A 13,911-nucleotide genomic window follows, 5' to 3' on the forward strand; every position below is an offset into this window, starting at 1 on the left:
CTCAGAAAGGGATTTGCGACATGAAGATACCTTTTTCTGTCTCATCGCACGGTGAGCTTAAGCATTATTCATCTCTGATGGGGTGTGGTCCTTCTCAATTACAGTTACCTTTATCTGTTATTCGGTTAAAAGAGGTTTTGTAGTTTATCGCCACAATAACAATTCGCTTAACGATAGCTTACCACTTTTTTCAACGTTTTTAAAATTCTCAACCAATATACTATGGGTGATTAGATGATGAATGTGCGGTTTTTTTTTTTTGTATTTCTTTCGCAGCCAATCGTGAAAGATTTTCTTTTCTTTCTCTCTCTCTCTCTCTCTCTCTCTCCCTTTTTTTTTTTTTTAAGTTTGAAGGCCCTTTTCTTGTTTGTTTCTGCCGCAGTAGTTATTATGCTGCTAATTCAGATTTTTGTTAAGTTTTGGTCAACTTTTTGTTAAAGAAATTACTACCACGGACAGGGAATATCGACAAATGTACCTGTTATAGTTAATATGTAGCTTTGTTAGTAATTCAACCCGCTGAAAAACAGGATGTCATACAGTAAAGCTCTCCTGCAGTAGAGACTCTTTGCAAAAGTTATTTGTTCATTGATTTCTTTAACGAATCAATTCATTTACGTAATTGAAACTAAAAACTTGCGTTTTGACTGAGAAAATATACTTCTCTTTATTTTAGGGGAATTTTGAAATGTCAATTTCTTACTTAAATATTTACATTTTCTGTGGAAATTATTAGCTATCTGGGAGTTTCCTGCAGGTGGCAACACGGATAATTCCGACTGAGAAATTGAAATAGAGGACAAGTGCCCAAAGGGGTTTTAAATAGTCTTAAAAGGAACAAAAAAATACTTAAACATTCAGACGGATAAACTGTCGATAATTACCATCATCATTATGGTCATCTCTTAGTGTTGTATCATCAGCAAATATTCATTTCAAGTGAAAAAAAGTTTCTGAAATATTCATAACGATTTGTCGTTAATTGCGCTAGGTACTCTAGTTTTCAGCAGTTTATTTCAGGAAGGAAGACGATTTTGGGCCTAATAAGGGAAAAATTGCTCACTGCTATTTCCACTAATGAAAGCCAAGTAAAGCATCAGAAGTATTTATATTTTCTGTTTAGTTTCTTGCTAAGAATATGAAAACTGGTTTTTAGACTAAAACCACCGTTACGTCCGTATGATTGATTATTTAGTGACTCGTCGAGAGGCTTCATGAAAGTTAATTTATTTTCGTCAATGAATTGTTTTCTTGCTGGAACAAGGGCTAAAGATATCGAATTAAAACGAAGAACACCAAGTCTCATTGGTAAAAAAAAAAAAAAAAAAAAATACCAGAAAGCTTTTACCATAACAAAAAGAATCTAAATAAGTTTTTCACATCAATTTGCACATAGTTCCAGAAGTCGGTCGCAGAAACCTGACGATCCGCGCGATGAAGAAGTCGATTTTTATCTTTGTTCTGTTACTTTTGTGCTTCATAACACTTGCTTACGTCTCATCACAAGGTTAGCTTCACAATTACTCATGTATGAGCGGGAATAGAGGAGGGACATTAGTCCTTCATAAACATAGTTATCGTTTAACACCTGCATGGTCTATGTGTAAAGGAAGTTTTGGGATTCATCTCCACAATAGGAAACTGTTTAAAGATAGTGTAATATTCCTCCCTAGGAATTGTTATTCATGAGATGGTAATAAGGTATGGAGAATCGCTCTGGCCGGGAAAGCCCAAGCCAGGCGAAGGGGTGATGGTGAGACGGATCAATCCGACCGGGGGTGGGGTGGGTGGGAAAACGCTTCGATGCGCAGAACACAGCCCAAGGCCTCAAGTGAAGTGACAAGGAGTGATACAAAACAATCTATTATATCCAAAATCCCTAGGGACTAATTACCAATGCTAATTGAGTTAGCATAGTGTAATATTCCTCCCTAGGAATTGTTATTTATGAGATGGTAATAAGGTATGGAGAATCGCTCTGGCCTTCCCAAGCCTACACCCAGACTCATATGAAATGAACAATCACGCACCCTAAGAAAAGAAACACAAAGAACTCTTTAATCCTCTTTCCAATCCTTACTTAATACATACTATATCTAATCATTAACAATAACCTATACTATAATAGTTCAAAACTTCAATAAAATAAATTCATGAAAAAGCTTGGGAGAATCCCACAAGATGATCCTGATGTTTTTAGTCCTGCCCCGCTTGTAAAGGGAGATCCGCTAGTTTAGCCGCCGCGCCTGCCGGATTCACTACTTGCTTAAGTTTGATATAGTGAAGCGCCGTCCTATTAAATTTCCAGCCAATGTGGTCCATGATTTCACAGAGACTTACGCTTCGCAATGCTAAAGATACAGCCGCCCCACTGCGAAACTCATGAACTGTTAAATGACTACTAGATAACTTCCCAACTAGCGCGGAAACATGAAAACTCAATCGCGCTTGAGCCGCCGAAGACTCCAAATGGCTGAAACAAACTCCGCCAGATTTTGAAATAGAGCGAAAAAGGAAACCTGGCGCAAGGTTAATACGTAACAGCTTACACACATCAAAATACATTTCCAAACCCCGGACAGGACAAATCAAAGGATTAGATCCCCGCTTAAAGGCAAACACATTTGCGTCACCTGACCTGAGAGACTTTGTCCAAACATGATTGAACAACAAACCAGAATTATCCGAGAAACGTAAAACATCAGATACTTTTACTTGTAACAAATCAGCTGCTCTATCACCAGCAAAAAATAATGCCTTAAATAAAGCCTGATCGCGGGCATACATAAAAATCTGAATTGCGCGCAAAGTCGAAGAATGCAACAAAAGGGCTCTAATGAATTCAGAGATAACCAGCAAATCGTTCACTAAGATAGGCTCTGCCTGGCGTGGAGTTACCCTAGCCTTTAGCTGTTCTTCTCGCACATTACTCAAATAATTCTTAACTGATCTACAAGAAGCTGGATTACCTACACCTAACAAAGACTGCCATTCTGCGCCTCGACCACTCTCTGCAAATATAGCACGCAACTTGCCAATCAGTGAATCTATAGTCCCAAATGCCAAACGTTTAGGGCACTCACAAACTAGCCCTGCATTACCTCCCCAGGTGTGACAATCCTGTTTATGAACTCGTGTCCTTCCCTTTCCATCCTTCCACACAAGGAACGCAATAACATCCGAAGGAAGCGCTGACGACAAAGACTTGGGGACTGACAAGTTTCCCAGAAAATTTATAAACTCCAATTCCAGAGCTGATTTCTGTTTAGAATAACGAGACGAACTACGTTGCTCATTCAACTCGCGTACTCGTTGGGCAATGCTGCCTTCATCAATATCCAATTTCTTTAGTGGTCCTTGGATTGAAGCACGTCTAATATAACCACATTTCTGACAGAAATTGAAATCCTCATCGTTCGGATGTGAGCATCGTGGGCACGCAACGCAGGGAGTGAATAACTTCGGAACTTCGGAACTTTAGGTCTATGTCTGTAGGGAACAAAAACCAAACAAACAATGAGCCCGACTCTACACCTAGAACCGAGACACGCGAAACGCCCACATAGAAAAGGGACAAGGTGTTGGACTATAACCCGACTTTGATGGGGATAGCAGAACACTCAAGTCACCCTGTGTACACCAATAGCGATGAGGAACAAACTCTGGAGCCACAATAGTGAACGGGATCTTAAAACTCAAGAGAAACTTCAACAGTGGACCAATCAAAGAAAATGGCGGGAAGACATAAGGATTGGACATGGACGGAAAACCCGCAAGTCTTGACTGAAGACATTCACACCGTTGGAGTGTGGGCTTGGAAAAGGAGTAAAATGCGGCAAGGAAAACCCATCTTTGTTCTTCATTACATTTGAGTCCAAAGACATCAAGTCAAACGAATGACCTTCAACTCCACCAAACTCTTTATCGACCCTCTCAAAAGCTAACATTGACAATTTGGAATCCTCACGTGACATTGTCCTAGACGGAAAATCGGCCACATTTTCCTTAGATGGTACATAGGATAAGTTCAACTGAACATTACGAGAAGATAGAGCAAAATAAAGTCGTTTTGTAGCTGACTTTAACTGGGGGGATCTCCTACTGCCAGACCCCTGTCACGCACCTAATACTGCCATACTGTCAATAGAAGCATCAATTCGGCAATCCTTAATTCCGTCAGGAAGAGCTTTAATAGCATACAACAAAGCTAACATTTCCTTTGTAGAAATATCGAGACACAGTTACTCTTGACTCCAATAATCTCGAAAAATCTGATCATCCGAAGGTGAATGAACTGCACAACCCCACCCATAACCGGACGCATCGGTAGAAATCGCAATACGCACATGCTTCTCGTCTCTCCACGGAAGAGTGTCCTTCCAGTCGTCAAGGTAACGCCAATGCGAAATTTCCTCCCTTAAAGCGTCGGTCATAGACACTTGCCCATCATCCAAGCCAGAAGCGATCGCTCTACTCATTTCTCTAATGAACAATTTCGCGGCTGGAACAGCCAAAGAGAAAGATATGCATTTCCCCTGAAATCGTTGTAAAGTTTTGATCCAAACAGTTTTCTTGCAGGCAAGAATTTTCTCCCTAATTAAGGCCCAGGACTCAATCTTACGGCGCGGCACCAAAAACGATTGTCGAACGGAATCCATGATCAGACCCAAGATACCCCAGGGATGTGACCGGCACAAGAACCGACTTCTTGATACCAATGGTATAACCGAGATCAACCAACACAGACCAGCAACCTGAACCGCAGAGATCTGTCCGCTGGCAATATGGACCAAGGCCCAGTCGGTCGCAAAAGCTCTCCATTTAAGCGATCGTCTATATAGGGAGAACAAGGAATCCCTTGAGCTCTCAAGAAACCTGTGGCGGCCAGACCAATGGTATGATAAACATAAGGGGAGATTTTCCATCCGAACGGAAGAGTCGTACAAACAAACCACAGGCCATCAAAACTAAACCCAAAGTATGATTGCGAGGACTCTGTCAACATCACGTGATCATACTCGGACTTGTCGTCGCACTTGGTCATGAACGATCCGGGGTAAACATACCTAGCCACTTCACTCAGTTTATCCAGGGAAAACGGCATATCTTTCATCCAAAGGTTTAGAAACCTCGCGTCAATACAAAGTCGAGGCTTCGTAGGTTCAACCGTGAGTGGCAACACAAGATGGGGGGGATCATCGACACCCACTACCCCCCAGACTCTAACAGCGCCGGTTAAAACACGATTCCGATCTCCTTGGATATAAATTCCGTAAAATTTTACAGTTTACATGCTTCGGGAAAATCTTCTTAGGTGGAACAGTAGACGAATATTTAGCTCTCTTGAAAACTCCCGCAAAAGGTCTTGAAAAACTTAAGATGTCGACTTTATTTCTAATCCAATCTAGAATAGTTCCTCAACGGATGACCCTCAAGTACCAGCTCCCAACGGCTGAATTACGGTGAAGACCACCTGCCACAAAGGAATCCGGATCCCTTGAATGTAAAGTCCCCAGATCCGGAACCTTACCAGATGAGATAACACTTCCCCAACACACAGCCGCACCCCCTGAACGGGAACCCCAGTCATATCCACCTATAGGGTCTCGTTTCTTGGTTTAATTGCCGTTGTTTGTAATTGAAATTCCGTAAGAACGTAAAAGTTATCCACAGCAGCTTCACGCTTAGTACCACCCAAAATCTAAGGAAAAGAGGGCAAAAAGAGAGATCACCTATGGGAAGACCTGGGGTTCCCGATCAGGAGGGAGCAGCCTCAATTCGCCTGAAAACAGGTCGTCTGGTGGTCACCATATGTGATGAACCAGCAGGAGCTACTCTACCCCGATCCAGAACTTACAAGAGTGAATTAAAATTGAAACAACAACAGACACCGATTGACACAATGAAAAGGGAGCCTTTAATGCCGAGAAACACACGGCATAAATACTGGAAACTGATCAAAAAACATCGGGAAAACGCCTTAATCCTGTCAATACATTCATTGTTTTTGAGGTGCCTCAACTCCTTGATTATAAAGGCGAGGCCTCTTAGACTGAGGACCTGGCTGTGGACGCGAGGAACAGAACCTCTGATAATGCTCATATAGGCCACACTGAAAACACTGGACTTGTGATCTATCCCTGCCTCTCCCCCTTGGCATGAAAACGATTTGCACCAACTCCAGGCACTCGCAACGCTTTATCTACGGCAGCAATCCGCTTGAGTACCACTTCATCCTCCTTATCTCCTAAGAGGGCTTCAAGATAGCGCTTAAATTGCATGTTTAAGGCCCACATTTTATTTTGCATTGCTGTTAGCACTGCAGAATAAAATCCAGCTTTCGCGTGTTTTGTTTCCTTGGCCACAATCTTCAGATTCACTAGGTAATCAATTGCCTGGTCCTTCTGGAACAACGGAGAACGTATTAGGTGCTGTAAATCCTCCAACACTGATTCAACAGATTTCTTTTAGGAATCTTCCAACTTCTTAAGTCTCTCTAAGACACGAGCAAGATCACACTCCTCCTATATAACAGAATTCAAAAGGCAAGATAAAAAATCACTGATCCATTCATTTCCTTTCTTTTCATTACTCAATCTCATAACTGATCAAGCACAGTATAATACAGGCTGAAAAAGAACAACACCGATTAGATTACAAGTTATGAAATATTACATTACATTAAGTTAGATTAAATTAAATAAAAATTAAACTAAATTATCAAAACCTCAAACTTCCAGCAATAACAATGAACGCTCCTAGCCTCACAGGCCAAAAAATGTTTTAAAAACACACAACGGCAGAGCAGTCTTTCGTTTTTTTTTTTTTTTGTTTTTTTTTACATACCGTACAACTCAAAGCTACTACACGTAAGCTTGCACAAGCAAATGAACGGCGACTGATGCTCAGGCATCACACTCCAACAAAGCAAAGCACGACAACAGAACTTTCTACATCAGCAAGCAATTTCTTAAACGAGGGGCTACAAAGTAAAATTCAAGCCACAAAAACAAAAAAGGCTAAAGGAGAAAAAATTTATTCTTGCGCGCCAGCATCACACTACCACAACCGAAGTGAACATAAAGCATTCCATCCCAAAAAGCAAAATACCGAAACTATTTTCGACCCCAGAAGCACAAACAAAAAATTTTTAAATGACAGTGCAGACAAAGAAACTTTCACGGCCTCGCAAGCAAAGAAAAAACTTTGATCCCCGCAGACAAAGAAAACTTTAACAGCCCCGCAGACAAAGCAACTTTCGCGGCTACGAAGACAAAGAAAATTTCTCGGCCTCCTAAGCAAACGAAACTTCCACGGCCCCGCAGGCAAATAAATCCAAACGGCCTCTCAGGCAAAAGAAAAAAAAACAAACAACAACTTCCTACGCGGCCCCACAGGGGACGAAAACTTTAACGGCCTCGCAGGCAAAGGAAAACTTTCTGCACAGCCCCGCAGGCAAAGAAACTTTCACGGCCACGCAGACAAAGAAAACTTTCACGGCCCCGCAGGCAAAGAAAACTTCACAACCCCGCAGGCAAAGAAAACTTTCACAGCCCCGCAGGCAAAGAAAACTCTCACGGCCTCGCAGGCAAAGAAAAAAAAAACTTTCACGGCCCCGCAGGCAAAGAAAACTTTCACGGTCTCGCAGGCAAGTAACTTTAACGGCCCCGCAGGCAAAGAAAAAACCTTCACGGCCCCGCAGGCCTGACACAATTTCACATCTACAGAAAGTAAACCAAATCTAAACTCTACCGATAAAAAATTAGCCACTGAAATATAATCAACCACATGGTAAAAAAAGTTATAGAACGCTTCAAGCAGTACACAGCCCAAGGCCTCAAGTGAAGTGACAAGGAGTGATACAAAACAATCTATTATATCCAAAATCCCTAGGGACTAATTACCAATGCTTATTGAGTTAGCTTAACACTTTCTTAAACTTCTTAACCAAGTATTAACACATTCTTAACCTTCTTAACCAAGTAAATTATTGGTGATGGAGAGATTCTTGGGCAGATAGTTTGTTTGAGTCTCTTTACGTGACTTTAATTACGAATGGTTCTCATTTCTCGTTTCTGTTTTGTTGTGGTTTTTTTCTTAATTAATTCTTTTTTATCGAGCTCGTCATCCCAGTTGATATATTGTAATATTTTCTAACTCTCTATCACTTCTTTATCAATTTATTAATTTGTTTGTATTTTGTATTCGAACATGTGAAAAGTTTACACTCGTAAATTATATTATCTGCCTAGTCTTCTTTTGTTATGCCGCTCAGTCTTCTTATTTGTGTCGGCTGGAATGGTTTTTGTGTTTATTGCGCTCGTAAAGTTAGATTTTCGCCTCAGTCGTGGCTAAATTTTTCTCCATTAAATAACTCTCAACGTCAGGGAATATCGAGAAATTTGCGATTCCTGCTAGATATGTAGCTTTTGAGGAATAATATATTCGGAAGAAGAAGACAATAAAGATTTTGTAATAAAGATCTTCTGTAATGACAAACTCTTTGCAAACATTCTTTGTTCATTGATCTGGTTCATTCATGGATTTCTTCAACGATTCAGTCCACTTTACAAATTAAAACCGGCGAACTTCGTCTTCACTTAGAAAATAAACTTCTTTTTATTTTTGGGGAATTTTCGAATGGAAAATCTTCTTATTGCCCCTGCAGGGTTTTTGACCCCAGAGGGCCAAAAACCCGAGGAGGCACCTTAGGACTCCCCGCGCAATATAGAGGAAGACTGGAGAAGAGGGAATGTGGGTATTTTCGGTAGATCATAACCAGAAAAAATCTCGATTTGATCGCTTGCACGGCCGCAAGGTATCAACGTTTTTCCCGCAAATGGTCATGGGCTGCCAGTAAAAAGACACGCGCGCGAGGACTTTTATGATCGGCGTCTTTGACACGAGATTTGTCCTAGTATAGAGGAAGACTGGAGAAGAGAGAATGTAGGTGTTTTCGTTTGATCGTAACCAAAAAAAATCTCGATTTCGATTTTTGATTTGATTGATGATGGTACTGTAGGGCGGGGGCAGCTCTAGTGAGAACTATAACTAGTTTAAATATGTGCATTTTTTGTGGAAATTAACTGCCACCTGCAAGTTTCCTGCAGATGGCAGTACGAATAATTGTCTGTAATTTATCTAGAAAGGTATTCATCTAGAAACTAGGCGGACAATTTTGTATTTTTAAAAGTAATGTACTTTATAAAAATAGTGAATTTGAAAGACGGACAACTTCTGTTGCTCAATTATCCATACCCAAATGGGATGAGTTACTCTTGCACGGCCAAGAGAACTGCAGAAAAATTGCAAGAATTTTAAGACATCGAGTCCAACTGGGGTCTCCAGTTGCTGTCTACACTTTATTTTTAAAACTGCATCAGTTTTAAAATAAATAGCAGTGATGATGTTCTAATTAAAGGAGAGTCTTTTTAGATATCGACGAGTGTGCTACAGGAAAAACCAACTGCAGTGCTGATGCTGTGTGCAACAATACTAAGGGATCGTACAACTGTACATGCAAAAAAGGATACTATGGAGATGGAAATATCTGCCGTTTGGTTAACATTTCTCCTGCTGTATTTTTTAATCTAGTCTTTGCACTGTTTTTGTCTGTTTAGACACTGCAACGAGAATTTCGTTTATAATAATTATTTATATCGAGATATAGATATATAGTAAATCGATAAAAACTTCGATAAATGCCTCGTTAGAAATTATTGAGAATTCAAACTAAAAACAAGCTAACTTATTGATGGACTTGAAAATGCTTGCCTGCGTAGATAGCAGTCTCATGGTGTGTATTTAAAGCGTCGAGCGGCTGGAGTAAAAACGGCGAGGCCGCGAGGGGTTTGGGATGCTGCTTAAATTCTCGGCTCCGCTGCTTTTATTCTTATCTAGCGCATTAGACACCGCTAACGATGCAACTTACGAAAACACGAGTGACCAAGAACGTTATGTATTTCCTATTCCACACGTAAATTTTCCCTTTGAGACCATTTTAAACCTCCATTCCATCTTTTTTTTAAGGGTTTATTGCTGTTGATATGCCTTTCCTTTTTTTCAGCTTCGACGTGTAAGGAAATTTTCAACCGGAATGTGTAAGTCAATTATTCACTAAGAACAAAGCTAGCGCGGAATTTAATGAGAGAATATGAAAATAACAGTAGTACTAATAATGAAAATTCTGAAAATGATACTGCGCTAAGCATAGAAACCTTTATAATAAACTTGCACACTAGCTTCCATCTTGAAAACTTTCGCCTGATTCATTTGGATGCGGAAATGAAGGACGGACGCCGATCATGAAGACTAGTCGCAATAAGGTAGCAATTTATCTGCAAAGGAATTCACTGTCGATACAGGACAAAATAAAAACCCAAATGTTCGGTGTATAACTCCCAGTCCACTTCCACAACCTACTTTGTCACTTTTCCGATGGCTTGACTCGTGTTGACGTTCGACGCTTCGTTCGGCATTTCCTGCCGTGCCTTCGTCAACTTCAGACGTGATTGGTGTTTACCGCTTGCGCTTGGCCAAAAAAAGATCCCATTCTCGTCGCCAGCTTTGATGTATTAGTCCAAGGTCCAGAAAACAAGACAATATTAATTAGACAAGATCTGCCAAAAACTTCAACCACCTGGTCAAACCCAAATATGGAAAACTGGTCGCGTGACATTGGGTATAAGGAACAATCCAAACGGAAAGATTTAACAATTCTAGTATCAATGGACTCTTCTAGCCTGTAAACAATTATACCTCAAGAAGACGGAACGAACATACTGTGTGAAGCATACGAAAAGTTCCACAACCATAACGCACCGATCCCAACGCACTACCTCAGGGAAATATTTGGCTTAATCCTTTAAGAAAATTCGTTCCTATTCAATGAGGAGAACTTCCTCGAAACACATGGCATTGCTATAGGTACGAAAATGGCAGTGCTATAAGTACGAAAATGGCAGTGTCATTTGCTAATATTTTCATGGCGTTAACTGAAACGAAATTAATCCAACAAAGCGAACTAAGCATAGAGAATGGAAATGTTGTATAGATGACGTTTTGTTTTCTCTTTCTCTCGCTGGCCGAGACCTTTTTTAATTTGCGCACTTTGCCTCGTGCCACCGACCAGACGTAGAATATGGTATCAAGAAAGGCGAAACAATAACATGGCCTGGAACTAATTCTTCAAAAGAAACATTTGAGAAGCACCTTTTGAAATTTAAACAACGCCTCAAAGCAAGAGGGTACCCAGAAAATATCATAGAATGGTCTCTGTCAGGGGTCAGCTTTGCCTCTAGACAATCGTTTCTTGCACATACACAAAAGCTGAAAGGTCACTAACGTATATTGCGGAGGGCGACAGGGGGGCGGGAGAGGGCAGGAAGCGGGAGAACAGGGGGCGGGAAGCGGGAGCTATATGAGGGCGGGAAGCGGGAGAAGAAATAAAGATAGCGATAGTTTGTTGTGTATTATTGGGTATTATTTAGTCAAAAACACTCGTATATTAAAGTTTTGAAATTTCCATTTAATATCCACCAAAGGCCAGAAAATCAACAAGAATGGTAAGTTTTGGCACAGTTTAAAAATCAAACCCGGGTTTTTGATCTTCTTGATTAACCTGAAGACGGGAGCAACACAATGAAGGATGAGAGTCGGGAGATAAAAGGGCATAAAAGTACGGGAGGCAGGAGAACGTTGTAGGGGAAGTGGGAGACTCTGACCCCCCTTCCCCCCCCCCCCCCCTCCACCAGTTAATTGTCTTTTGTCACAACGTACCACCTGGCAGTTAAAAACTTACAAATACTACAAATACTGATGAAGCATTGGAGTCTAATACGCAATCAGCTCTTGCTGAAAAGAGGTTTTCAAAACATCCAATCATCTCTTAAAAAAAGGGAGCATCCCTTAAGGACACGCTTGTGAAAGTAAAAACATAATTTGAAGGCGATTATGGGACGCGACTACAAAAGCCACATGGGGAGTCCGTGCTGGTCTCTCTATCCCTTATCAGATTTCAAGAAAGTAAGCAAGATTTGATGGATTCATCTTTGCTTAACAAGCGGGAGACTGGTTCAAGTTAAAATCGATGACAAATCGATTCTAGCACTAACGATTGAGTTTTATCACTAGCGATTGATATTTTAGCACGAACAATTGAGTTTATCACTAGAGATTGATATTTTAGCACTAACAATTGAGTTTGTTACTAGTGATGGATATTTTGGCACAAATGGCTACCCATAGGTTGATTCAATTGTTGTTAATTCCTCTTTTTTTTTAGATCGCAACGAAGCCAAGTATACCCGCTGATGTTTGGTTCACAAACGATTCCTGTTATCTGTCACATGAATAATTCTGGATGTGGGGATGGAGGATGGACGCTGGCCATGAAGATTGCCGGCACGCAGGTTAACTCCCTGTCTCCTTTGCGAAACTCTTGATATTATTGAAATGAACATAGGCAAATCAAAAAAGTAATTCTTGTCTTTCAGAGAACTTTACGATTCCCAATTCTGGAGCAACAGAAATGGTTATAACTTTGCTGGAGGCAAGACTGGCTTTGACTCACAAGAGACCAAGTTACCAGCCTACTGGAGCACACCCTTCTCCAAGATCTGCCTCGGTATGAAGATTGGTCATCAGCTCAGGTTCATTGTCATCAACAGGCACGCCAACTCACTGTTCTCACTGATCGCTGATGGGAAATACCGTGCCACCTCATTGGGTCGTAACACGTGGAAGTGGCTGATTGGTTCCCGGGCCTCCCTGCAGCGCAACTGCAGTAAGGAAGGATTCAATGCAGTGGGAAGCAACCCTCGTTATTCCAAAGCAAGAATCGGCATCACTGCTAACCAGCAGAATCACTGTGGTTCCTGTAACTCCCGAATTGGTTTTGGCACCGCAGGTCTATTTAATGATTCTAACACTTGTGGAAATGAGGCAACGTACTCGCCAGATAATGGACACAAGCACATCAAAGCTATGGGTTACATCCTGGTACAGTGACAGGGGACACAGTTAACTTCCCAAATTTTGAGCCGAGAAGCCATCATGAAGAAGAAAATGTCGTGTCCTAAAGCTTAAAGGCTAATAAAGCAATGGGTTTAACTTTATATTCTCCGCTGGTTAGCTTTGTCTCTAGTATAATTTTTTTAATGAAATTCAAAGCATTATATTTGCGCAAGGCTAATTCAGGATTTTTTTACGAAGTAAATATTGGCAAAGAAGCCATATTCGATGTTTGTAATACGTCCATGTCATTAAGAGTGAGCGGTGAGCGAATCAAGGGAGTGTAACACAGAAAAGAAGAAGCACAGAAAATGTGACTTCCATTTTTTTTTTTTTTTTTTTTTTTTAATCGCTCGTGTTGTTCTTTACGCTCACCTCGCGCATCTTTCTGCTTTAGCGAAAAACATGAAAAATGTCGCCGGTTCAAAGTAACTACGAGCCCACGGACGTTAACGATTTTTATAGAAAATAATTAGCTCAGATATGAGAATTAACAGAATACATAAGTAATACCTTCCCGAAGTATTGCTTACCTTTCTCGCTTTCACCAGAATGACAGAATTTTTATGTATTATTTGTTCGAGACGTCAGTCTTGTGCTAAATATGAACGTACATATTAACAAGATGATTATTAGCTCACCATTCGAACGGAGCTTTTGCCGGGATATTTCCCGAGGTCATGACGTCCTAAACCACAATTTCACATATCTTCCGTTAAATTCGAAAAATTGGCCTAAAAAGATCTGTACGATCTCATCTCGTGATGTCACTGGCTTTTCTACTCGAGCCGCATAAATCGGTCCTGATTGGTTTAAAGTTCAGATCATGGGGAAGAGATAAAATCAGGAAGTAACGGACATTTAAAAAAAACGATGAAGAAGGATGCCACACAAAACTAT

The 13,911-nt window shown here is 40.8% G+C and overlaps 1 protein-coding gene across 1 annotated transcript; it reads left to right on the plus strand.

Annotated features, from left to right (window-relative positions):
* The first annotated feature begins 5,734 nt into the window (after positions 1-5,734).
* LOC131769873 (uncharacterized) lies at positions 5,735-13,008 on the plus strand. Its single transcript, XM_066170229.1, has 3 exons — positions 5,735-5,861; positions 12,284-12,299; positions 12,495-13,008. The coding sequence occupies exons 1-3, from the start codon at positions 5,735-5,737 to the stop codon at positions 13,006-13,008; spliced, it is 657 nt and encodes a 218-aa protein (XP_066026326.1).
* The last annotated feature ends 903 nt before the right edge of the window (positions 13,009-13,911 follow it).

This window comes from Pocillopora verrucosa, chromosome 7, assembly GCF_036669915.1.
Source record: "Pocillopora verrucosa isolate sample1 chromosome 7, ASM3666991v2, whole genome shotgun sequence".
Classification (NCBI taxonomy): domain Eukaryota; kingdom Metazoa; phylum Cnidaria; class Anthozoa; order Scleractinia; family Pocilloporidae; genus Pocillopora; species Pocillopora verrucosa.